Here is a 27,482-nt window from a genome sequence, read left to right as displayed (position 1 = left end):
GACTGTTCAGCTTCTGGGACAACCTGAAGGACATTATTTCTGAGTTCTTTGCCAACCATTGGCTACTTCGGGGTTCCTTCTCCTGTGGGAAGGACTTCACTGAAAGGCTCTCTCTACAGCAGAAAAATCAGAAGTCATAATTCACTACTAGATATTGATAAGGTAGGGGCCATAACGTTAAGCACAGTGCGGGCATCTTCTTTACCTTCTGAACTATCAGATTCTAATAAAAATATATCTGAGAACCAGCTAAAGCAGCCACCTCCAACACCCCAGCAGGAGGTTATGTCAGCCAGCAATTAGGAGTTCTCATTGTTCTACTGCACTGGCGAGTGTGTTGCACAAGCAGCAGTCTCCTGACTCGGAGATTAAGACCTAAGCCCAGTTTTCCAGACTGCACTTAATACCAAAGCATATTACTCAAAGACCAGTGCTTTAGCTCTAGCTTTGAACATGGTACTACCAGATTCATGCAGTGCAATGCATCTAATTACGTTGTCTCTACCAAGAAACTCTGAAAACAGACAGCAACCAGCCATATGGACAGGATGAAAATACAGAAGAGCTTTGCCATGCCTAATTTAATCAGATTTACTACCAGTTGGTGTTTCAGTGTGTTGCTTACTTTGCTGCATTAATGTCTTCATTTTGATCCTTAAATTACTGTATGGGATATCTGAAGCTCATCAGTAATGATTTACTTTCCATTTCTTTTTTTTAATAATACAAAATTCCCCAAACAACTCAGGAACGCTATTAATACAGAAGTAAATCTTTCTACTAAGGAGCAAATGAAATAAATACAGCTCTTAACTAGGCAATCCACAAGCCTGATGAAAAATGTTAACATCTCGAGAAAATAAACAAGCTTGTCTGACTCTTACAAACCCTGTAGATCATCTAGACCAAATCAACTTACAGCTTTTTTTTTTTTCACTCTTTGCTGAATTTCCAATACCTTCTAAAGAAAAGGCCAGCTCCCAGTGCAAGACTACATATTCTTAGAAGAAAAAGAGGACCTGACTGATAGGTGTGACAGACCGGTCCCAAAACACAGCCGTGTAATTACGTGGTTTTGAATAGCTTGTTAAAATCAAGCTTTGCTAATATATTGGGTCTGGAGTTCGTCTCTAAAAGCCTATCTTGCCTGTAACCCCAGGAGGCCTTTCCCCAGGTATCACCAGAAGGACTGCTTACATTTGGTGGGGATGTTCCTCTCCTGCACACCCAGGGCATTTTCGCTGTCCGCACTCCGCAGGCGACCCCGGGGGTCCAGGTACTGCAAGGCTAGGCCCAGGTTTTCTCCATTGGTGCTTAAGGAACGACTTGAAGGGACCAAGGTGAAAAGATTCCCTTGGTGACGTCGTATCCGCGGAAACGTCCTCCGGCCTGGAGAAAAAAGTAAAAATTCTGAATAACATGCTTACAAGTGAAGGGTAATGGCTGGAGGTCGAGCAAGAAAGAGAAGGGAGAGAAAATACGAGTTCTGGTCTGTTCCCATAGAGCAGAATTTACTGCCAAACAGACAAGATGCAAAAATATAACAGTTCAGGGCTGATGCTGCTTGAGTTCAGTACAGCTTTGGATCATTCCCAAAGCAGAAGGGAGAGAACACTTTGTAATGGCTTCAGTGCAGCAGTGCAAGATCTAAACTTGCCTTCCAAAGCAAAAATCTGCTTTACGGGCTACCACGCAAGCCCCGAGGCTTGTTAACAACTACACAGACAGAATGACTTTCTAGATAACGTGCCTGGACTTGCAAATAAAAACCATAAACATAGATTATGACAGCTTGCACCTCTTATGAAACCTGAGAAATTAATTTGCATAAAGCCATCTGACGAGCAGAGATGTGATTGTTTCAGTCACTGGTATATTTAAAAGACCCAGAAGCAAGTTTGCATTGTGAATTAGCAAAGCATAATGAATCCCTGAGGTAGGAACCCACTAGATATGACCAAGGCTAATAACTGTGCCCACTGCTCAATCCTAGCAGCCACTGATCAGCCTGGATATCCCCAGAAAGGGCAAAGTAAACGAAGAATTCCAAACAGCCTTCGTGGGTTGCTATGAAAACGTGGCATCACGCATGGTAGCATTAATTCCAGCAGTAACTGCAAGGACCAGGGCACTTCCAGATTCTTCAACTAGGAGTTACACTCGGCCCGGGAGGTTGCCACTGCCTCACCTTCTTTTTCAAGCCTGGAATCAAAGGTCTGAAAACCACTCACCATCGTTGTAGTCTTTGTGCTGCATGGAGACATTGTAGCGCCGAGGGTAGGTCCCACCTTTCCCTGCTTTGTCATAGATCTGATTCTCACGGTCTGGAAGGAGATGCACAGAGAGAACTGAGGCTCCTTCAAAAAGTATACGTTCTAAAGACAGAATGTCCCTGTAACAGCAGTTTTTTTAGGAAGAGGCAATAACTAACTTCATAGCTTTTCAATCAACATATCGCCAGTTCTTCTGTTTACACAACCCCAGCAAGCATGGAGGGCAGCCAGCAAACAGCAGAAATTGTCTGGATCAAATAATCTTTATACTGGACACTGACATACCTGAGAACTCCTGTCTATTATCAGGAAAGCTCTGTGCCCTTGACATCCGTGACTTCCGAAAAGAAGGACTATTAAAGAAAGAAGGCAAGAATCAGCTTTGCTATCTACTAGAGAGAAACCTACAAGGACTTTAAATAGAAGCTGATATATTTGCACGTCGGTAACAGTGATTCTCAAATCCGTGTCCCTGCAATAATTTCACGCTATATCTGCAAAGCTGAAGTCAGGCGAAGACCCAGCTAGCCAGGCTACTTCCCAACGTGGGCAGTCATCCTTTTTGTTCAGTTTGTGCCATTTATTCAGCGGTTCCCCGGTCTGTGGTACACGACCCAGTGCTTCCTTCAGACACGTGAAGTGGAAGGTTAAAACCAAGGCTAAGGGGAAGAGCAGAACAGGGTACCGCTTGCAGCACACTGCTCGCAGGGCAGCAGAGAACAGGGACTGCTGCCCCCAGTGATTCACCCTGAGGGGTAAGAGCTCCTTGCACAAAAACTTCGGTGCGCTTGCCTCTCTACCAGCAGGAGATGAGTCTAAACACAAACACTGCTGACAACCCTGGCATTTCTCCCCAATACGCAGGACTCCTCAAGCAAGCCTAAGTTTGGAAAAAGGTCTTTGATATCTCTTAAGAGATTACACAAACTCAGTCTGTGCCAAAGCCACATTATTCATGCTTTTCTTTGTTAACCAGCGTAAATGGAGTAAGCCTGATACAGCTTTCAGACTCCCAAATGAGACTCCTTTCCTACTACGCAAAGAGCAACAGCATCCCCAGGTGATGTCCACACCTGGAAGGAATAACCAGGAAGGCTTTCCCCCCACCCCCCTCCACTTAGGGCAGGGAAAAGGGAAAGAAGGACAGGTAACAAATTAGCAATGCCCTCCCCCCCAGTAAATGAAGGCATGCATGCGTACACACAGGTTAACTGTTGGTGCTTCCTTGTGACTCCCTAAACTGGAGGAAGCGAATGGCTACAAATCTAAATCTCAAGCGTTTGACACAAAAGCATAAACTACCTACAGGAATAAGCATGGAGGAATCTTAAAAACATGCTGGAGCCCAATATTACGGGTGCTGGGAAGCCACAGCTGCTATTCAAGTTAATAGGACCTGTGGCTGCCCACCTACACCTCAAACAACACCAACAGCAAAGAAACGGAAGAAAAAGATCTAGAGCATCGGACTGTGACAAACTCTTCATCAAAGGAAGAGCCCCCCATTTACCTTCGGAATTAATATTTTATCTTGCAGGACACAGGAATCTAGTGTAATGATATATTTCTGTAACCTTAGAATAGGTCGGGGTTTTTTTAAATGAACAAGTAGAGCCTTGTCTAGAAGATTTAAATACCCTGCAGCCAGATGTTCTCGGAGTCCAGGCTCCACACAGACGGCACGCTTTAGAACTTTGTATTTATAACATAGAGCTACTGAAGCACCAATTTGTTGGTGTATGGTTTTGCCAGAAAATAAAACAGCCTTAAGACATAGTTAAATCTCTCTAAGAAATATATTGGGATACAGGTAGGAAATCAGTTCTTATTTCTCTCCAGGAAAATTTATGAGATGGAAACCAGACTTTTGCATAAGTACAACTGGCATTTCAATTTAAGCACATAAGCTCCTACTAGCTTGTATATTTGTACCTGTCTGCTGACCTGTCCAAGGACTGACAGCTTCCTGACACCGAGTTTTCGGCACTGCTTAAAGGGTCCAGCATCTGCAACACAAGAAACCACATGGCAACATCAGTTCAGTCTAATGCCTAAAGGAGGCTGTGCAAGAGGATGAGAGTCCACGACTGCTTGCCTGGAGGATGTCCAGATGAAGAGGAGAGTCTAAAGCTATTTAGAATGTACATTTTTTCTTCATCTCCCACAGAAATTGTTAAGGACATATTACATTTGAGACATTGCTTTATGTGTTGAAGGACTCTGCTGTGAAAATGAAAGTTTAAGTCAGCCTCGTGCTGCGTTTTGATCCCAAATGACTTCACAAACAGAGTCTCTGCTGGTGCTACTGCATTGCTGCCTCCACCTGCACGTCGCCCTTTGGCCTTACTTCCTACTTTTTTGAATGGAGAGCGCAGTTTCAAATGCAAGAGGGTCACACAAGCCTGCTAATAGGAAACCTGAGCATACATGTGTAACGCACACTAAAACTGCTCATTCAGAGGTGGAGAGACAGTGCCCAACATGCACAGTAACCGCTTCTGGCAGTCCAACAAAGGCTTTGAACTTGCACAACTACAAACAAGTCTGAAGCGTAGTTTATATGAACAAAGCAGTACAGGTAGATGTTGATACAACTACAGCTAGTGAATATTCTGGAGTGAAAAAGAAGGCCCAGAGAGCAGCAGCGAGTTCCTTTTAACAGCTGGACTCACTTTTTTCACCCTAATGCTCATACTTACACACTGTTCATTGGTTTCTGGGATGAATTCGCCTTCGCTATTTATGCTGGTGTAGGAACCCTGCCGAGCAATGCGCTGTTGCCTCTCTGGAACATACCCAGGCGGTGGTGAACTTCGGCCTGTGTTCTGGGAACCTGGGCCAGAAAGAAGGACATTTTTGATATTTATGCTTACTGAAATGAGACTGCACGTGCATGTACACAAAATCCAAATATTCCTCTCTAATGCTAGACCTCTACGATCACAACAACTCTGGAGTGAACCTTACAGTCTGGACAGAACTGGAACCAGGAGGTGCCACATCAGAAATCAAATTGTCCGACGAGCATCTGTACTGTCATTTTAGATGCTACAAGATTTTTGGTGAAGCTCCTAAACGAGCAGTCACCTATTTCTAACCTCTCCTGCTCAACCTTCGGAGCATAATCTCCTTATCTCAGGGAAGGCAGAGGACTCCAGGAATCCCTGCCTTTCGGGCATGAACTTCTCTTCTAATCTCCACTAAACAAAACACCGGTCTGGGCAATCAATCTTCTGTCTTGATTGTACATTTGCCTCAGCTAGTATCATTCACCAGTCATCATCAGCTGAGCTAATCAGATCGACACTGAGCAATTTCAGTATCACATGGGAGCACTGTTACCTGTGTCAATAACCCCCAGATTTCTGTTTTACTGTGTGAAAAATGAAACTGTATGACTAGTTTGGGCAAAACCACATGGAGGTCAATTCTGCATCTTCTGTTATGGACAGAGAGTATGTTTAGGGGCCCAAGATGAGAAAAAAATTTTACACATCTGTTACAGTACTGTTTGAAGAGTTTCTGTTGTGCTACCTACCGAGAGAAACTTCACCGCTAGGATTTATTTTTTCCTTGCAGATCTCAAAGATGATGATACTTTAGAAACAGGAAGATACAAAATCCCTTTTCGCAGTGACCCTATCCACCTGCAGCTCCCACCAAGCCACACTGCGAGCTCCAAGAAATGCTGTGGTCCAGCCAATCTACTCAAGGTCACCCATGAAGTCAGAGACAGCATTTTAAGATTAGCTCCAAGCTGTGCTCTTTACAATGCTGTCTTTAACCGTGTGTACTCAGGTGCTATGAAAGATGGGTGAAGATCAGCAAATACTCTCCCAAGGTAAATATTTTCTACAGAAGTTATTGTAATACAGAGTGAAGGCCAACATCGTCAGAAGCTAACTGAAAACCAGTGTGTGCACCTTTCAGAGGACTGCAGAAGGAAAAAAAACAAACAATGCCAGCATGGGTTAGAGTACATGGGGGGGTGAACTACACGCAAAATAAGTAATCTGTTGCTTAGAGCTACCACCTGATTTTCCAAGTAGCTCTTGTGGGCCTCACGTGACACTACAAGCCAACTGGCGAGGAGATAAACACGGGAGCGTGCTTTGGGGCTGCACTGAGTCACGGGAGCACACTTTCACTCTTTCCGATACAATGCCATGGCTGGCCAAAGGGAGCCCAAGTCCTGCTGGCATCGGCCCAGGCGCTATTGTGGAAAGGCCACCATCACTGGGCAGGAAAAGGAAGTCGGCACTAAATCAATGTATATCAAAGGAAGTGAGTGGAAAAAACACAAGCGCTGCCAGAACGCTTAGCAACTTTTTTTTTTTTAAATAAAAATTATCTTTACTGCCAAACCTCTGAATTGGTGACAGCAGGCTTGAGGCCCATCCACTTTAGAAGACAGGAACTACACACATCTATCTCCCGCATGCAAACAACTCTTGTTGAACGCTGCTTTCCATTTCCATTGCATGACGCAGGATGAATAGAAAAGTCTCTGTGTCCAAAACACTAAGGAACAGGGGTACACTCCTTTTGCAAATCAAAGATAGGAAAAAAGAAGGAAGAAGAAATTGATTCAAGACTGAGCTATTGCCAAATTACTGTCTGACCTCTGACAGTTCTGGAACTCTTCTGGACCTCTTAATAATGTAACAGTGTGGTACTTTGACATGTTCAGAAAATAAAACCAATGCTTTCTTGATTGACGAATGTCAGGCTAATCAGAAAGCATCCATAAGCTGGGATAAGAGGAAAGAGTCTGTACAACTGGGAGACAGAAGGGGCCCCTTATTACTGTACAGTTTACCCACGACAGACACTCGGTACAGTCTGTTACCTTTGGCATCATTATTTGGATACCTGAGACTGCCAGTAAAGGAGAAAGATATATTTTTTTTAAATAAAATACTTTTGGCATTGAATTTGTGAGAAAAGAAACGTGGTGTTCAGACGTGTATGGATACCATGGCCTTCTTCACGGGACCGAGGAATGTTGCTCTTTTTATGCATATTATCTTCAAACTAGAAAGGGTGGGAAAACTCTTTCTGTCCCAGTTTCAGTCACTTACTTCACAAGCTTTCAGCACTTCTTTGTTTGCTACTTCATAAAAGCAACTGTACAAAAGTGGATCAGCAAACTCTAGACAGGATACAAGCAGGTTTGCTAGACAAGTCTAGTGTGGAGAACTACTGGTCTAGTTCTCAAGTCCTGCTCTGAGCTCACTCTCCCATTGGTCACTCTCTGCCATTGGTCAGAACAGTATGGAGACTGTCTGTTCTAGTTTAATCGGATTTATTATTTGACATTAAGATTGCATTGTGAATATTGATCTAAGATCCTGTAATGATTACGCCTCAAGTTTACACAGTTAAGGAAACTGAAGCACTCCTCTTCTACAGAGGGAGCTGGTTTAGAACTTGGAAACAAAACAACTCTGACATTCCTTATAAATGCTTATAAATACCTCAAGGGTGGGTGTCAGGAGGACGGGGCCAGATTCTTCTCAGTGGTGCCCAGGGACAGGACAAGGGGCAACGGGCACAAACTGAAGCAAGGGAAGCTCCAGCTGAACATGAGGAAGAACTTCTTCCCTCTGAGGGTGATGGAGCCCTGGAACAGGCTGCCCAGGAGGGTTGTGGATTCTCCTTCTCTGGAGATATTCCAGACCCACCTGGACGCAGTGCTGTGCAGCCTGCTCTGGGTGACGCTGCTTCGGCAGGGGGTTGGGCTGGGTGACCCACACAGCTCCCTTCCAACCCCCAAACATGCTGGGATTCTGGGATTCCCAGCTCCTAGTACTGCCCTCACGATTTTGCAGCACTTGTCATGTGAAGCATTAGGTCTGACTAGCCCTAAAATAGCTGTTGTAACAAACACAGCCATCCTCTGTTTCTGTTTCCAGCAAAATTTAGCTTTTCTCACTTCTTGCGCAAGTCATTGACACAGAACACCATCTTGGGCTCTAGCCTTCACACTGCAGATCCTTATTACTGCTTAACACCTTCCTGCTCTTTCACTGCTCACTGAGTTTCACACCAAGGAGACAGGTTCTAAACCACGGACTTTTTTTGACCCATAAGTCTTCGAAGCAGTTTCAGATGTTTTAGCTTTTCATATAAAAAGTTAATAGCTTTGAGCATCCTTCAACCTCAGGTTTGAGTAGTGCTGCATAGTTATACATGGGGTTGTAACACAGAAATTGGGACGATTCAGACAAATCTACCAGAAACAGAAGTCACAAAAATTACAGGACTCTTACATGGACATTTCCACTAAACATGAGTTCACTAAGCTAACAGAAACACAAAGGAAGCGAGACAAAGTTACGTATCACTGACTTTTCTCATTATCTTCTGTGCAGCTGTGCCATTCACCGATATTAGCCTTGTGCTCTACTCATTTGGTAATTAGGAGAGTGAAAGGTTAGGGAACTCAGTATGTAGGGCACTGGTTAGATATGCAGTGGCAATTCCTGTGCTACTAGTAAAATGCTTGATTACAGGAGTGAGGACAGATTCCAAAGCCCAACGTCAAAAAAAAAAAAAAAAAAAAAAAAAAAATCAAATTTAGGTTTCATGAACTGAAATTGCCAATCTAAATACAAAGCTTAATGGACTCATGTAAGCTTTCCAAATTTCTAACCTCAATGAATCTGGCTTTAGGACATCCCCTTTAGCAGCTCCTCAGCTGTTCAACAACTTCGTAAGGAACTTTGAAACATTCTACTGTAAACATATTAAGAGCTTTTGAAAATGAACTGCCTTGTCCTAGAATAACCTTTGCATTTCTCATGGCTTTCATAAATGCTATACCATAAACACTAGTGCCCAAAGATACCTTTCACAAAACAAAGACAAGCAGAAGTGGCAAAAATACTCACTGACAGACAGATGCCTACTTCTGGGTTCTGGCTGCTGATAGGGCGTGCTCACATCCCCCACAGACTGGGAAGTTTTAATCCTTACTTGTTTGGGCAGTCCAGAATGGGGTGAAGAACTGGTCTGTTGGGTAAAATAAAAAAAATAAAATAAAATGAGACTGAGGAGCTCAAGCAGTCTGGCCACAGTTTCAAAAACATCATTATGTTTAGTAGCAAGAAAGCAGCCGAGAAACAGTTCTAGAGTCTGAAATCTTATTAACTTCACAGAACACAAACAATAAAGGCAGGAAAAGAGCAAGCTTTACAATTATGGTGTAAAACAGGAGTTGAACAACTAGAGCACGCTACCCTCCAGCCTCAAATCCAATGCAGGATTTACAAGTCTCAATGTTTGTCTTCCGTTAGCAGCCTACCTATGACACCAACACGAAGGGGCTCATGGCACTCACTGAGACCAGGACATGGAAGAACCTGCAATTTCTATCAGCCACCTTGGCCAGCAGAGATAAATTACGAATCTCGTACTCTTTCAGAAGCAGTCAGATAGCAACCTGTCTCCCCACAAACTTTAAAAAGTAAACTGACAATTCAGACTAAGTGAAAATAAATTCTAGAGAGTTTAAGAGCAAAAAGAGTTTCAAGATGCCAAGATGAATGCTGCCTGTGTTGGTCTTATTCTTTATAGACATAATCTAATTAAAGATCGTTATTCCACAGTGCCTTCATTTCATTCAAAGCAGGAAGAGGAACGAAAGCAGTCACACCAAAGGACTTCTCCCCAGTTTGTTGAGAAAGATAGAAGGGGTAACTCCAGCACACTTTGCAGGAAGAGGAACTGCAGGATGGTTTTGCAATTCAGGGCGGTAGAATGCTGCCCAGGAGAACTGCTGCCCTCCTGGTGCAGCAGTTATACACAGCTCTGCCACGAGAAACCGCAAGGCCACTCCGGACTCCAGGGGATGCTCACTTGGAAGTACTTCGACTGCAGCTTCAGGCAGCTGACACCTCTGTGCTCCCTGCAGGCATGACCCAGGGAACGTGGGCTCTCAATACAGGACCAAATAGGGCACCAGCTATCTGAGGATGGTGTACTAAGGTCCGAACACCTGAAATACTGCAAATTGCCAACCTCCCCCAAACAAATGTGATCCTACATATGTCAAAGCAGGTGCTCAGTGCTAGTGGATACTAAATTCCAATCTTGTCCCAAAGTACCTAGTTTCAACAGTGGATAGAATAGTTCCTTCCTCTTGTGTGTTACAGAATTTAACTAATGCCTGTAAAACACTTATTTTATTGAGATGAACACAACCAAAGAGACCTCAAGGAAATTAATTCTGTCTTCTGAAAATTACTTGACGATGACTGGCAAACACAGTGTGAGGCCACACAGTCAAAAAAGTAAAGAATAGTTGCACATTTAATAAGTACTTACCCTTGCACAGAGTAAGTAGGGAGCCTGATTTCAACTGCATAAACTCTACCATGACTAGATTCATGGGAGCTGAACAAAGGGTGCAGAGGTCACACCACTTACGTGCACAGTCTGGCTTTAGTACTCTAGATGTTCAACTTAACCAATCCTTCCCATTAGTTTCTAAATACAAAGAAAGGACTGACAACAGAAGTGAGCTGCTTGATAAAAGAAAGCATAAATGAGCCGCAAAGACGCGCAAGAAAATGAATATGAACGCTATTCACAAACATAGGCTCTCAGTACTAGTCACACAGCTACTGCCATAAGGTTAATTTGGTTTATATACATATTTGTGCCAAAGTCACAGCGCTACCTTTCCATCCCCAGAAAAAGAAAAGAGCACAACCAAAACAAAATATGCATCCTGTACTTCAGGAAAAATAATGCTTCCCGCTCCCTCAGTGGGATGAGATCATGCAGCCAAGAAACCTCCTTCAGACTTGTGGGCTTTTGCTTTAACACATGTAGGGCTCTCCTGTCAGGCAACTCAGAGCTGAAGAGGAAGTCGGAGGAGAGGGGGGAAACAGTGGCACTTACTGAAGACTTCGCTGTTTGTTTCTGCTTTGAGCAAAAGAGGAAAAAACAGCTAATAAAAGGACAACACCACAGTACTGGCTACTGGCTGGTGCAGGGATGAGATTTACTGTTTACTGTAGGAAGGTTTCAGTGGCTTATTTAAAGTTTAGATAGTATCATTTAACATCTGGTTTGCAGTCTGAAGACACTGAAACTAACAGAGGGATGTACAAGAGGATTGTTTTACCGTGTTATACCAAAAGTTGAGGCCACCTTTTAGAGACTGTTTCCTGACAACACAGAACAAAGTCTGACTACGCTAGGTCAGACCAAAGGCCTTCTTGCCAAGTATTGTCTTCAGAACAGCCAGTAACAAATGCTTAGGAAAGGGCATAGGACAAGGAACAGCATCATCCCCTCCTACACCTTTCCAGCTCTTGGCATCCAGTCATTTGGGAAAGGGCTGTTAACACTCTTGAAGGTCTTTGTATTTCTATTAACATGGATTATCAAATTCAAAAATAACGACAAGTATATTTAAGTTCTCCTGACAGTTCCAAGAATTACAGATGTGATTATTTCATGAGTTTGAGCTCCTTGAGCCTGCAAAACTTGTATAGGGATGAACATTCAGGATCAACAAGCTACTACCAACAGAGCTTTCAACACAGAGCAGCATTTTGTGTCACACTCTTCAAGAGAATTTGCTAATTTGCAAATAAAATACCTAAGATATCAAGGTCTTTGGCTTGAAAAGCTGTATGACCTTAACTCTGAAAAAAGACATCGGTTGAGTGAACAAACTTCTCCAGTTACAGATCAGGAATAATGGAAAATTCTGACTCTTTTTGCCCTCTTCAGCTCGCAGTTCAATACACTGTCCAAAACGGGCTGCTTTGGGAGCTTGATTTAAAGACTTACTTCTCATGTTATGATCTTTTCTGTCGAAAAGTGCAAACTACATTGACACTGACTGCCACAGACCCCTGTGGTACAGGAAAGTGAACCAAGACACAATCAAATTCATCTTAGGTGTGAATAAACTATTACCACCTAAAAGCAACTTAGCTTCTGCAGAGTAAGGCTGGACTCAGTGCATTACGTGACAGAACTGAAAAATCACTGGGAGCTGTCCTTAGGCTTTTCACCCTGGGAAAAAAGTGCTAATAGCTTGTCTTCAAGGACACCCTGTGCTTTCTTAAAGGCAAGATAATTACACGCACTTTCAACTATGAGCTATTAATCAAATGTAAAAAACAGTCTCTGTGAACAAAACTCATTAAATGTTTTCTGAATACAGTCATTGGGTACTTGATATAAAATGGCCTTCATGTTATCACTTAAAAAGCTGCAATGTTTTAGTCCTTGAACAGATGCTGAAGCCAGGAAAAAAAGAAAAGAAAAAGGAAAAAAGAGATACCTTTAGCTAAGCCAAAGCAGAGAGGATAAACATACGTATTTGTGTCTGTGAAGAGTTATTTTACTAATTCCTGTTACTCTCAGATAAGGCTACCGTCATGTTTCAGAGACTCAAGGGTAAAAACCTTCATTTTGCCGCAGTTACAGAAGTTGTTACCTACATGGTTTCTGTCCTGAGACAGCAATAATATTCTAAGGCTTTTCACATTAGAGCTTCGGTCTAAGAGATCTACAGCTTTATCCAGGTCATCTTGATTTTTCAAAGGAATAGATAGCTGCAAAATAAAGAACAGAAAAAAATCATTAGAAAAGACAGAAAAAAATAAGTCTACTTCCACAACAGGTATTTAAACAAGCATTAGAAAGCAAGATCAGATTCTGATTGCTCAATTCTTCCACAGATTTTCATTACTATACTCTCTTGCTGTCCTTTTTAACAAGGTTTTCCTCCCACGCCATCAGAGAAATGGCTGACCCTATGCAAAATTCTCTAAGGCACCATCCACAAAAATATCAATTGCTACCTGAATTTGTTGTTTGCAAAGAACAAGTCACAGACAGGCCCCTGACTCCCTGATGAGAACACTGTCTCAGAATACTTCTGAATTCAGACCTAGTGATGAAGTGAAAATTGGGTTTCAGATAGAGACTGGTACGAAGAAGATTAAGACTTTGAAAGAGGGAATCAAAGAAGAATTTAAAATTTGCTCCTAAGAGCCCATGAAATTATGCTCAGATACCCTCTATTCTACAGCCCACTCACATCTTGAAACGTGAATGTTATTAACACTGAAGAACCCCTTTCCTTTGTGTCCGACTCCTAACGGTGAATGGGGTTTTGCATCCCTCTCATTAGGGACGCAGTCCATGATGGTGGGACAGCAACACCACAACACAAAAAACAAGGAAAAGCCCAGGTGTGCAGAGTGAGAAAGTGAAAAAGAATACTTTAGTTTATTAACATGGACTAGCCATTTCCTCAGAGACAAATGCTACTCCCGATGTCTCTTTCTTTTACCAGCTACAGTGCCCACAGCCCCCTTGCAGCACATCATACCAGAGAGCCTTCTCTGCTCTCCAGCTCCCCTTGCTCGCCTAATAACTGGGCAACATGCACAAACTGTTGCAGCTGGCAGAAGGTAAATGTGTTACGAATGGCTGGACGGCTGCCGCTGGTCAGCAGTCAAACACCACAAACAATGCTCACTCTGCTATCTGCCTGCAGTCCTCAGACTACATTGGCCTGCAATAGCTGCTTCCAACAGTCAAAATACTTCAGATACCATTTTTCACTTCCCCAAGAGTCTTCCAAACTACACCAGCAGAAGGAAGCAAGACGCTGATGTTCGTACAACACACATCAGTGTGATGTTCTGGCAGTATCAGTCATGCTTTCCCCTGGAGCAGAGTGATTCTACTACAGTTCGTATTAGAGGGAAGAACTGAAAATTCAACGTAAGGGCACAGAATCTGGGATAGAAAAGGAGGTGTCATCCAGAGAGAGCATTACATGTTCCGAGCACTGATAACAGCGCTCTGTACCTCATTGTTCATGTAGTGGAGGTCCAGTGGCTGCCCAAAGGCTGTTTTCACTTTCTGTTGCACATCTTCATACCGCACGGGACGGACAAATGGGATAATTCTGGAATGAAAGCGAATCACTGATTGAATTCAGAGATATACTTAATAATGCAACCGAACTGGATGGCTGAACCATTAAAAACACATTTGAATGTTCTCCTTTCACCCTCCAGCATTCAGAGGACCTTTCTAATTTGAATTGATACTAATTATTTAGCAAGGAATACTTGATCTCTGGTCCATTTTCAAACGGTTTGTCAAAATGCAATATTCAGCTGAAGATTTCAAACAGAATGCCTTTGTCCCTGGATAGAAAAAGTATCCTTTACTAAATAAATTTCTTTCACATAACAGGACGCAAATCTCCTATGCACTTTGGCTTAAAGAATAGTGCCTCAGGCACACAACACAAACAAACACATTCAGTGAGAGTTGAATTAAAAGCTGCAGAAGGCCCAAAGAACAAAAAAGTATTTGGTTTAAGTAGTCCAATATCTAAACTCAAAACTCACTCCCTAAAAATTTCCAACATGCGTTCCAGTTGAAAGGTTTCAACAAACATTCCCACAGCAAAGTTAGTCCTGAACTCCTGAGGGAAGGCATCAGCGGGAGGACACAAAGGAATGTGGAAATCCTCTTTCCCGAAGGTGGTCTGTGACGCTAGCTCCACGTTAGCCCTCTGCATGCTCGGACGTCTTCAAACACCTGAATCGCAGGCTTGCTGCACTGTCCCTGTCATTATTCTTCAATCCTGTGCAACACAGCAGGGGCTTCTTCTCGAGAGCTGAAGTCATATCTAACTGTGCAACTGTTCCTTACTCGCAGCTTGCTTAATTTTTTTAAAAAAATGCTTTATTTTTTCAATTAGAGGCCTGATAGATCAAAACTTAAACACTGCTTCAGCTGCAGTAGCAGTGGCACAGCTGACTTGCAATAATTCAGAATATTCACGTAAAACAGACATCTAAGACAGAATATTCAGATAAGACCAATCAGTCTCATACTCTCATGCTTCCTCACAAGCGTTCTTCATATGTGATGCAACTCTGGGCACCTTCACTGACTGACTGCCACACAAAATATACACAGATGTCAATTATTCTCATCACCTTCTCCGAGCCCAGACCCTGTGACACGCTAAAGCCCCAGTTCTAGCACGCAGCTGTTTCCTCGCCAGTTGGATGGCAGGAGTTTTAGACTCACATACACAAATGGCCTCATGAAATCCAAAAAGACAACAAGCACGGCCATCCTAGGGGAACCCTACAGAATCCTGTGGCACATACGTGTTTTTCAGAAAGCGACACTTCTCTTTGTTTTTATTACTGTTTTGCCTACCTTGGAATAGAAACGCTAACGCTTTAGTCAAAGTAGTAATACAAAGTTCCAGCAAAGCATCTAAAACTGTTTATTTTGCTGGAATGTTCTTCTGTACAAAGCTGCCAAGTACTCAGAACCTTGCTACCTTGACAGCCGTGGAAAAGGATGATTTTCACCCTCTTCAGAAGAATCGGTGAGTAAAATATCCTGGGTCAAGAACTGGAGGACTCAGATTTGAACTACAGCTTACAATCCACTATTCTAGCAAACCAAGGACGCCTGCTGCTCAGAAACCCACTTTTCATCTCTGCTGCACAAGGCCCAGATGGTTGGCTGTTCCTGCCTTCGGGCTCCTGCAACCAGACTTCTCACCATCTGCTTCCACGGGCCCCGAGACCACGCTGTGTCTCCACTACCAGCAAGGCAGACAAGCAGCCCTGGGACACAGCTGACAGCCACCATCCTTCTGCAAGCTATCAGACCACTTGGATAGCTGCTTACCCCACCACTAGCTCTGCTTCGGCATAGCTGAAATACTGCACAAAAAGCTTGATTATTAGCACCACTTAACAATTTTGCCATCAGGCAGAAACAGGAAGACCTGAACGGACCACAGAAACCCAAGACCTATCTTGCTCACAGGGGCAGCTCAGTGAAACCCCAAATCACCTCTGGGGAAGCTCACGCGAGTTTGTGCTGAACCCATGCTTTGGATAGAAGGCTTAGTTTCCAAAGTGTCCATCCAGCCTGCTTTGCCAGCACTCAGTATCCTTTCACAGCATGCAGCTTTTGTTTTAACTAGCTCTAGTGTTAGTTGGCTTCCTTAGCCCCTTCCCAAGAAGGGTTCATCTCGCTAACAGACCTACAACATTCAGCTATTTAGAAATAATTGTCCTTGTTAAAAAGCAGCCCACAATAACATTTTCTACATATTACTAAGAAACCCATCCATGAAATTATAGTACTCTGGCACCATACAAACGTAATTTAGCTCTCAGTTGAGCCGAAGTCCCCTATAAAGGCTTCCATTCTACACTCAATGCATTAAAAAGCAGAGCTGTTCTCAGGTGCCACAAATTCTATTAGTTTAAAAACTCTGTGCACTCTCCTAACACAAAATCATGGACTGCAGCGTTTAAGGAGCCCATTCCTGCCTGACCACCTTAAATATTTGTGGTTAGATCTGGCAGCTCCTCTGAAACCAAGCACACACACTTACATTCTCGGTGCAAGCTTGCTGTCTGTAACTGCATACCACTTTGGGCATGGGGAATTCAGGCAAGCGTAACTGCATAATTAGACTAACACACAATCAACCTTTTCATTTTAATGTTACTTCAGAAAAAAACCTTTCTTCTCCCCTGCGCTCTGTGCCATCTTAAGCGCAGTCAGGCAGAAGACGTGCAAGATGATAGGGCTGCGGGGACAAGATCTGGCTTCTGAGTTACCTTGTCCTAACACGGTATCACAAGAAATGGTGACATGTGGCACAGGGGCTCTGTTGCAGTCCACACAATGCCTCTGGCAGTGGAGTGCTGAGAAGATCTCGCTGACAAAGGTGGCAGTAGATCCCAGCTACGACTACTTTTAAAATTTCTCTTTCAGCACCAAAAGTCAGGGTTGTTTTTAGTGACAGAATTCACCACGTAGGACTTTGGTGAATATAACTGTTCAATTTCTGAGGAAGACTTTAAAAATTATTCTCTACTGCCTGCTTGGCCAACAAAGAATGCCTCTGCTTTTCTGTTTTAACAAAAATCTCTAAATTTGACAAAGAAGGATACTTGAGGAGGAGCTTAAGCAGCTCAGCCAGTAACCTTTGCTCGTAACAGGCTATTAGGATCACTACATACAACTTGCACTGTTGTACTATCGACATTAAATTTGCATTTCATCTTGAAACCGTGAACTACTTCATGTTGAAAGTACTGTCTGGGATGAGAGAAACCAAAGGATTCCCATAGGATGTCTGTGAAGAGTAGCATATAAAGTCATGCTCACAATTCAATTAATTTCTTCAAAATGGAAACTGGAACCTAGCATCAAGATCCCTTTTACCTCTCAGCGAGAGCTCAAAAGGAGCCTCAAAGGGGCTGCAAACAAGTCTGGAGCCTTCCTGTACATTCACACAGCCACTGAACAGCCACAACAGTACCAAGCGTTCCTCTCAGCTGGAAAGCACGTAAGGGGCTTTTTGAGACCTGCTTTGAAATGTCTAGGCAATTTTATTCATCACATATACTACTGTAAACATAGAAAATGTTAATTCGGTTAATTCTGGTTTTCGTAAAATAAACTGTCTCAAAGCCAAGTATCAGAGGAAATAACAGGGGAACTTTTAGACCAATGAAAGAAATCTTCCCTCGCTGTATCTGTTGCTCAGTCACAGCAGGACAGTGATAGTGGTAAGTCATTCGGGAATGAGAAACTAGAACAGAACGACACCAATTTGATCAGTTTCATTTGGTTTTAGTTAAATGAAACAAAAAACGGAATATATCTGAAATAAGACTATCAGGCTGAATTTACGTCAGGCTGGACAGGTTTTTTAATATTCCTGCAATTCACTTACAAATATGTATTACAGAAATAAAGCGAAGGAAAGTGTTGTATGACACACTGATTTTTAAAAATAACTAAGTTGTGTACGACCTGTTTGCTGTTGCCTTTACTGTGTGTTTTCCATTCAGGAAAAAGGAAAATGAAGCCAAGAAAATATTTAACCTAAATCACTAATGACTACATTATTCTACTAAGCAAAGAATCCAAGCAGTGAAGATGGACTTACCGCCTTTCCCCATTATATTCAAACTTGATCCTTACATCATTCTGCAGGAGAACGGACAAAAGGTTAGTTCACAATGACATTCCGGCACATGTAATAGCACACAAATGGATCATACTATGATTTTAAGGCCCAAACACAAAGCAGGTCCATTTGTGATTGCAGTAGGCATCAACTCCTCAAAAGGCCACCCAGAGCACAACAGGTCTGAGGCCTTTCTCCACGGAAGCTGAAGCAGACTGTGGGCAGCAAGTGACTGACATGTGAACACAGCACCATGAGGAATGGAGAAATTGCTAACGGAGAAAGAGCAGGAAAGCGGTAAAAATTAAGTTGGAATTTTTATTAACTGTCACTTGAACAGATGACACTGAAATTAACGATAAGGAAAATTAATTCAACTTTAACACTGCATGGCAAAAATCTGAGACTGAGTCCAACTGCATACTCCTGTGAACTGAAGCTAATCTTCTGTGCGCATGCTCAAAGCAACCATGTTTTCTTCTAACAGCAAAAGAGAGAGATACAAGGAACGTGACACATTCTTTATTCTTCAGACACGGACTAAACCTCTGCTTTTGCAAAAATGCAGCCCCTGAAATTCAAACTATGAAGTTACAAACAAGTTAGCTATGTGTCACCAGGTGCAAAGGGGTCATCACCCACATCTGGCAGATGGCTCAAAGCACTCACTGTGCAACCTGTGCATTTCACTACAAACTCAGAAGATGCTGTGTGGCACGGAAGAGTCAACATGCTGAACTTTAAACTCTGGAGATCACAGTTCAAATCCCAATTTAGGTCACAAAGATAAAAATAAAAGGGAAAAATCTGCCCTGATAAGACTCCGTAATTTCTGCTGCACAATTTATGTGATTGGAATAGATTAAGCGATCTGTGAAAGCCTTAGACAATAGGCAATCATACATCTAGGAACTTCAAAAAAATGTGGCCAGGAAATGCTCTTTAGCTAGAGGAAGTATCTGGCAGGCCGAGTGGTCAAGAATGCAGTTCAAAGGGACCCACGCAGTCCCTGGGAGCACACAGTATTCCTGCAGCACTAGCGCAGGTACAGAATTGATCAGGACACACGAGCTGCCGCATCAGAGCAACCATCGTCCGCAGGTGGGTGATTTACACAGAATTTTACCAAAGACGTTTTCTCAGATGTGGGAAGAGAAAGAACTTACTCTAGAAAGACACCCAAATGAAGCAAATTCTAGAGAACTCATTTTAATTGAGCAGTAAAGGAAAAATGTAACAAACAGTGTAGGAATAATAAACTGTAAAAGACATCCACCAGCCAAATACTGATGAAACAGTTGTTTCTTAGACGTAATGGATGGAGAAATTATTCCTTTATATTAGGATTTTCAAGGAAGCAAGGCTCTGGATCGTTTTTTTATGCTAGGCTATTGTAAATAGCCCAGTCTAAGGGAAATAGATAGGACTGTTTGGATGAATGTAAATTAATTTTTCAGATTATATTTTTGACCTCAAGATGCGTTTTAAGTCATCAAATACCTAAGTGACAAAGCTCTCATTAGTTAGACAACACAGAGATCTTCAGGGCTCTATGGAAACCTTTCTTAAACTTGCTGGTACCTAAGCAAACCACGTCATCTTTTTCAACTCCTTTGCACGCTTTCAAGTCTGTAATTTGTAACAAAGGGAAGGAGGGGAAAAATCTGCCACCTTCTGATGACTTTTCCAAAAGGATCAAGCACTGGTCATTTCTGTCTATTTTTCAAAGATCTAAGAAAAGGTACTCGAAGTGATCCCAGTGTTTAAATTTCAGAGAGAACGTAGAGGCATCAAACATCTAATGCTTTTTGTTTCTTTTGAAAGCAGCGAACCTAGCACCTATATAAACCATTTTTTAAAGCAACTCACATAAACCGTCCTAAGAGATGAGTCAGAAATCAAATCCAAGTTTAGTACTTCAGCGTTCCAGTTCTGTGATGCAATATCATATAATAATGATTACAGATTTTGATTTAAGACATCTCTGAATTTATGTTTCAAAGAGATTTGGAAAAGATTTTGTACTACTCCATCTATGGATTTGTCCAGCACATTCGAGGAAATCCCAGATCCCAGATGAAGAAGTAGATTATGAGCAGACAAAGCATAAGGAAGAGACAGAGATGAACTTCAAAGCCTGCTTCAAAAAGCTTAAGCCTGTAATAAGTATGTAACTGGAAAGAGTTCTTTTACTGATACAGGCAACTTCTCCTGTTAGTCTAACTGCAAATCACCCAAATTAATTTTTTAAGACAGTAACAGACAAAGAATTCTTAAGTTGTTGCTTCTGCATGGAAGTATTTAATTCAAATGATATGCAGCACACACTGACAGCGCAATATTATTCTGCCCTTCCTTTCTACCAGAAAGTCAACGCAACAGTTTTCTCTACAAAAAAAGTCTCTAGAAATGTAAAACATCTCTAGGTTCGTTTTACAGTATTGATCCTGAAACTTACTACCTCAGGAAAAGTATTTCTTTTGGAAAACAGACCTCGCATTCCCATACTCAAATAAGGGCTAGTTTCATTCCCCCTGACACGACACACGACTGGGTAACTCCAGACAATCCTCCCTGCTAAGGACGCTGCCTCTACTCTGACACCTGCAAACAGCTGTTCCCTTTTCCACCGAAGCAAGGTTTATTACAGCTTCACTAAGGCCAGTCCTTGCAGACAATCCCCTTCACTGCTCTCCTTGGATCTGCTTCACTTTGACCACCTTTTATCAGGATCTTCACTCTGCATTCACATGCAGTCTGAATCATGTGAAGATGAGACCAGCATTAGCTCATGATCCAACAGACTGCTTTACGCAGCTTTAAACTGCACTGGCCTCCTTTTGCATCAGAAATGGAAATACTTGTTTTCTTCTCATCATTATGCTTCCCAGTTCCCTGCTTTGAATTTAAGTATTATTTCCACGACAACAAAAAGTGCATCATACTGCTACATCATGAGAGTCAATAAAGCACAGCTTTCCTGGCCTTCCACACCTGCTTAAATGAGTTGTAAAAAGGTCACTGCACATGACTTTAAAACATATTCCTAATTTATAATTGCTAATATTGAATAGGAAGCCAGTTTTCTTACCGGAATTTTTTTTTCTTCCACTGCAGAGGCACACTGGTTTGTTATTGCAGGGCTGCCCAAGAGGGGTGGACTGCTGGCATTGTGTTTTTTCTTTAAAAATAATAAAGTCATTTAAAAAATGGCAATATGATCATGAAACCAGAAAACCACTTGGTAAACTTTTTATATAATCTACACAGACCAAATCCCAGCAAAAATACGTGTGAGAGGAAGGCAGAATACTAAGATGTTGCAAATTATCAAAACTGTACCCTCCTTAGTCCATAAAGATAAGTAAATAAAAAAGCTACGGTGCTGGCAACACGGCCTGCGCAGGAATAGGGAGCTGATCCACTGTGATGCCTCAGCAGCCAGGAGCACAAGACAGAACACCGGCAGCAGACCCACTGCCACCCGGCTCGGTCCCTTCTGCCTCCGGGTAACAATTGCAAGTACTCGGTAAACGGCCTATTACCTGTTTGTTGGAGTGAGCACTGTCTTTATTCTTCATGGTATCATATCCAGTCAGTCTGTGACGTCGGCTCATCTGGAGTGCTACCAGGTCCTTCATGATGGATTTCAAGGCCTCTTGTTCATCTGTGATGCACAAGAGTTTTCGTAATAAGTTGCCTGGGTAAGCATCAACCGTAACACTTCTGCAATTGTTTTCCGCTAGCTCATAGAAAGACAATCCTTTTCAGGATCTTTGCAAATACACTGTAATTTTATTTAGTCACAAAAAGCCCAATCTTAACCTAATATCACAAAGTAGTAAACAGACGGATGCATTTTAAGTCACTTATTTGTTCAACATAATGAAAGGATCTGGCCATAGTAAGGTTCAGACTAAGTATCCCGAAGCCCCTAGTTCTGTTAAAAGGGCTTTACAACAAACAGTACAACTTGGACAGGTTTGCTAGATCATCACAAGTCATTTAGGAAGGACAAACTGATGTGCTTCTGCCAAGGAAAATCTGGTAAGAATCTGTTCCTTCCAATTTTGTATCCTGTTAACAAAATTCTTGCTTGCTAGCGGATCAAACCACGGCCAGTAGAAAGAAAAATGAAAATCTGGACAAAGAGTCATCTTACAATATCTCTGAATACAAATCCACTTGCACTGACTTCCCCAACACATTCCTTTCTTCCCCCAAAACAAGCTGATGGAACAAAGTTCAAACCCTTTTATGAGGCTTCAAGATCTACTGAACAGATTCAAATTGCACAGCATTAAGATGACGGTCTGCTGGCAGACGATCATGCAGCAGGTTCACTTCAACGCTTCTTGCAAATGCAGGAAAATAAAAACCACACACTGAATTTGTTCTTATACATACTACTGACTGAAAATTGCCTTCTGAAGCCGAGATTCCCAATGCAACCAATTTGGGGTGTCTTCCATTGCTTGTTAGTTTTGAGGAGAGAAGTGATATTTAGCAGAACTTTGAAATCTAGAGGAAAAACAAGACGTAAAAGGGAGAAATGCATAGTAGCTGGGCTGTGATGGATGCTAGCGTAAAGTAAGGTGTCTAAAAGCAAGCAGAACAATCCTAAATTCCTCGATACTGCAAAAGGCAGAAAAAGTCAACACGTGAAGTTTGGTTCAACATGGGACTGCACCAGCTGCTTTGCTGCTAGGCACTGTGCCACCAACATAACAAAGCAGCGTCTGAGGGGCAGCATCTGACGCCAGATTAATTTTAAAACAGCTATTGGCACACTCCTGTCTACTGGACTGCTGAGCTGTTGTCTCCCATATCAAGACTCAACAGTTCTTAGAGATAAAATGTTGTCTCCTTGGCAAAATAATACATCCAGCTAAATCCTTCCTGATACTTAGGTAGAATTTAGGCATCAAATTTGAAGCAGCGATTAGATCAGCTCTGAACGTGCCCAGAAGAACAATCTGCCCTTTCTACACAAGTCCAGTTGGACTTGACCACCAATTTTTGATGTAAAGGGTTTTGTCTGGTTGGATTCTTTAAACAATTGGAAGGTTTGGAAGCGATACGAACCAGTAACGTACAGGCGAGGTTATCACAACCCTACTCACATGACAGTGTACCAGGTGGGCAGCGTGATACGTTAGATTCCTCCTTTCTTCCCAAAGTCCAGAAACATGTCACTTCAAAGTGTTTGAATTGAAATGAGAACTTTTGAAGCTGATCTGTAAATAACTGAAACTTGACTTTAAAAGTCCAGCATGGCTAGACACTCGCTCTCGATTCATGGCCCTGGTCTGGATGGGTGATGGCTCACATTTGGCAGTGTTCTCCTGGGAACAGCTGCTGTACGTTAAATGACGGACTGTCTCGCATCTGTGTTCCTCTGCAAAAAGGACTCATTGGGACTATTTGTTTCTTCAATTTCACGTTATGCATTTGTTCATGAGTGTGTCTCAAAGAAGTTAGCTTATGTTTTATGCAGAAGACTGGGTTCGTGATTATTCATTGTCTGAATAACAAACTAGATTTTCACATTGCTTAAAGATGACAGATGTGGGACAAATACAGCTTCTAAAGCGCGCAGGGAGTGAATGCTACCAAAATTTAGAAACAAACAGGGGGGAAATACACCTATTTGTAAGGGGATAACATGTAAAAAAGTCCCAGTCAGAAGAGGAGTCGCACTAACGTCATCTTTGGTACAACCAATAGTTGAAGACCTGAAGGTCTGCTTCAGCTTTCCGAGAGTGCTGAACACTAGAGCCGAGGTCCTTCCACTCTCGTCCTCACCACGTACTGCCAGGAAAACAGAAACATCAAGCCTAGGCCAGACTATAGATGGGAATGGGAAGAAATCCCCCAATGCATTAGCAGAAGGTGTTAATTAGAGTAAAACTCCTTAAAAAGGAAAGCAGAGCAGAGAAACCAAAGTTACTTCAAAAAAAAACAAAATCAAAACCCACCAAATCTCTGCTGCCCAAGACAAGCCAAATGCGACAATAACTACATTGTGGTAGCAGAGAAGGGAGAACACTCCTTGAAATTCCAACTGCACGCAAAAGAAGTGAGGGGTATAAGTAACACAACCAAAGCAAGAGGTTGCTTTTTGAAAAGCACATCAGCCAAAGGAAATAATTGCTCAGATCTATCTCAGCACTAAAGTAACCCCTTGTGGGAGGAAAACGTGAAAAAACAGTTGTGAATGAAGTTAAAGTTCCAGGTAGCTAACAGTACAACTTTTTTTTTTTTTTCTTTTTAAATTGTTTCCAACTTCACATTTTAATGTTTAACCTTCCACCTTACTGGAGTGTTTCCAATTTACTCTCATTCTTTAATCTTGTTTGATATTAAGCATAGCCTTTGAGTCACCTGGCAGACAAAGACTGTAACTGCACAAAAATATTACAAATGATGGACTGGCATACCCCTGGAGCACCTACCACCCAAAACATGGTGTGAAGAGCTGGGATAAAAGTTTTCCACTACAGTGCAGTTTGGGTTTGGCCAGATACCAGGAGGATGAAGAAGAGCTTGTCTTGGCAGAGTTCCTTTGGTCAAGAAGCAAAACAGCTATGAAAGCAGTTTATAACTAAGCACCTATGACAAGAAATCAAGTCAATCAAAGAATACATCTATGAACAAGAATTTGCATCCAAACAGTACGGCACATCACTTGAAAATAAGGATCAACAGCTACGATGTAATCGCAGGTGTTGGACCCCAAAGCCACGGCTGCATATAAAGTCAGCTGGGTTCAGCAGCTCATTTGGATGAGGAAGTGGGCAAAGAGGACACGCATTTAACCAATTATGTATCTCTTCATAAAGATTGTAGCTCATCTACATAGAGAGTTTATTTATTAACTAAGGCAATTTGTGAACTTACAACACACTAAGACATTAAACCCATAAGCGCAGCATCTGGCAAGCACCCCCAGGTACTGCCCTGGGAGATCTGTATCTCTCTCCCTGTAAACTCAGTTTCCTCTGTAGACAAGTGCTAAAGCTGGAATCCTACCTGCACCCGTGCAAAAAGGAACACTTCTTGTACTACCGAAGGCTGATGGAACAGCTTCAGCTGAGTCTGAATCTTACGTGACTATACATTTTTTAATAGCCTCACCCAAAGCCATCAGCTCCCCCGTACCAAAACATACATTCTGTAATTCACTCCGATGCTGGTGAGGTAAGAAACGAAGTATTTATCTTTTTAAAACATAAAATGAATGCCAGATATTGATCTGAACCTGTGTATGGAAAAACTGTTTCCGTTTAGGACAGCACTGTGATGGATTTCATGTCGAGAAGCATGAATACTTCTTTATTTCCATCAAAATAGAGGATTTCCATAGTTTGACTTTCAAGAAGCGCATGCAGCAGCATCACATTAATCACACAATGCAAAATTTATTACAAATGAAAACTAGGCAATTTTGGAAGCGCACTGAGAGACCCTGTTTTGCTAGGTCTCCAGTAGGTCTGGGAAACACAGTTCTGCTTTGTGCGGGAAAGATGTTGTCCAGGAAATGCTTTTCATGTTTCAAAAACTACACTCGAGGATTTTTATAACATCGATAAAAGGGAACTGCTACTCACAGAGAAAGCTATCCCTCTACATAAAGCATTTATTTCAGCTAATACACGGTTTATTACACAGGTCTGAGCAAGTCAGTGTGTTTGCTGCAGCAGAAATGGAAACAGTTTGGAAAAAAAATCACGAAGTTCAGAGTAAAAGCATCTGCACGCTGGTAGAAACAGGAAGTCTGTAAACCCCTACAAACCAGGATGGTCTTTTATACAGCATGATAATAGAAGACACGACGCCACATTTGTTTAAAAAGAGTGAACAAATAAGTGTGCGTTCGTTATCTACCAGCACCACAGCAAAGCTGATCGCTCGTGCGAGTGATCGGCAGCTCCAGGAGCAACGAGCCCACTTCACGAGCCAGGAAGACAAACTGCGTCTGTTTGAAAGCTCTGAAAAAAGTTTTTCGAGAAGTTTAGCTTTGAGTCCTTCACACCATGCCATAACTGAAACACTGAGTATTCTGCAACGGTCTTAGTGGTAAAAAAATGCTGTTCTGAGCAATTTTTAGGAAATGGCAAGTAACCTGGTTTGCAGACTTCAAAGAAAAATCAGAGCTTTTCTATGAACCCGACCCACGTGATATATATATATTTGGGGCACCGTTTCTCTCCCACGGACTAAAGAAAACAAAGGTTGGGGTTTAAGCTGGTCCTAACCTTTGGCTCAGCCCTGCTCCCCTCCTGGGGGTGTCACTGCCGCTGAAGCCAGAGCTCTGAGCCGGGCCATGGGTGCGCGTGTGAGCCAAGGGAAGGAAGTGACACAGGCAGGAAAAACGAGCAGATCGAGGGAAAGGCTCGGCTGCAGCTGGGCCTGCAGCGAGCCTTGCGCCTAGGCCTGCCACACACCATCCAGCCCAAACACCGCGTTCCCCTCTGTTTCCCAGATATTCTTGGTATCAGAAGCAAGTATCCGTATTTTACATGTTGCCATGGAGCTCTCTGCAGGGAAACAAACCTCAGCCACAGCCCTGCCGGCAAGGGCCAGGGAATGTCCCTCAGTGAGCTTCAGCTGCCCCAAAGGAGTTGTGACAAATGGCGATACCAAGCTCTTACTGTTAACCACCCCACGCACCTTTTAGATTAGTTTACAAAAAAACAAGATGGAAGAAAACCAGAGTGTGATACAGGCTGTATCCGTTATTGTTTAGACTATTCGATCACAACTGCCTGATGACTTTAGATAAGATCTTTCCTATCACCAAGCATCTGCTTGCAGCTGCAGCACGACTCCTCCTGCACAAGCGCACAACACTGGTGGAGCGGTCCATGACATTGTACTTTTTCATTCTGCGCTCACGTGTTTGTACAAAGAGGCATCCAACTGCCATTGGAAAACACTGCTGTGGAAACCCAGCTTCTTCCTTCGCAATTATTTTCAGCTTCCGTGCCATCTGGCTGGTTCCTTCAGAGAAGACACAGACCAAACGGCACCATGCTTCTTTTTGTAAAAGAAAAGCCGACTGATGGAGCTGTGTGTATCTGTGGTATTCACACAATCAAAGCAGAGTACAACGGAACTGAATTTGCTGTACTTTTGCTTTGAGCAATATTTGCAATGCTTTATAAATTTACAATATAAAAACTAATTACACA

At 42.5% G+C, this 27,482-nt stretch overlaps 1 protein-coding gene across 6 annotated transcripts in view; it reads right to left on the bottom strand.

The window, feature by feature from the left end:
- The window catches only part of MAP3K3 (mitogen-activated protein kinase kinase kinase 3), a 40,888-nt gene that overhangs the window by 12,377 nt on the left and 1,029 nt on the right, over positions 1 to 27,482 (bottom strand). For 3 of the 6 annotated variants that reach the window (XR_012766263.1, XM_075443814.1, XM_075443816.1), the window contains exons 2-12: positions 21,834 to 21,955; positions 21,380 to 21,469; positions 18,268 to 18,308; positions 14,121 to 14,220; positions 12,740 to 12,853; positions 9,167 to 9,287; positions 4,973 to 5,106; positions 4,206 to 4,279; positions 2,559 to 2,626; positions 2,232 to 2,324; positions 1,198 to 1,389 (exon numbers count right to left, since the gene is read on the bottom strand). Coding sequence is in view for 5 of the 6 variants with exons in the window: in XM_075443814.1 (XP_075299929.1) it covers positions 1,198 to 1,389; positions 2,232 to 2,324; positions 2,559 to 2,626; positions 4,206 to 4,279; positions 4,973 to 5,106; positions 9,167 to 9,287; positions 12,740 to 12,853; positions 14,121 to 14,220; positions 18,268 to 18,308; positions 21,380 to 21,469; positions 21,834 to 21,955 (1,149 nt within the window). In the remaining variant the exon portion in view is untranslated. The remainder of the gene's footprint in view (positions 1 to 1,197; positions 1,390 to 2,231; positions 2,325 to 2,558; positions 2,627 to 4,205; positions 4,280 to 4,972; positions 5,107 to 9,166; positions 9,288 to 12,739; positions 12,854 to 14,120; positions 14,221 to 18,267; positions 18,309 to 21,379; positions 21,470 to 21,833; positions 21,956 to 27,482) is intronic. The other 3 variants (XM_075443815.1, XM_075443818.1, XM_075443817.1) reach the window with 3 other exon arrangements.

This window comes from Opisthocomus hoazin, chromosome 26 (genome assembly GCF_030867145.1).
Source record: "Opisthocomus hoazin isolate bOpiHoa1 chromosome 26, bOpiHoa1.hap1, whole genome shotgun sequence".
NCBI lineage: Eukaryota > Metazoa > Chordata > Aves > Opisthocomiformes > Opisthocomidae > Opisthocomus > Opisthocomus hoazin.
Note: the sequence above shows the minus strand (reverse complement) of the source record. Positions and strands in the feature narration are given on the sequence as shown.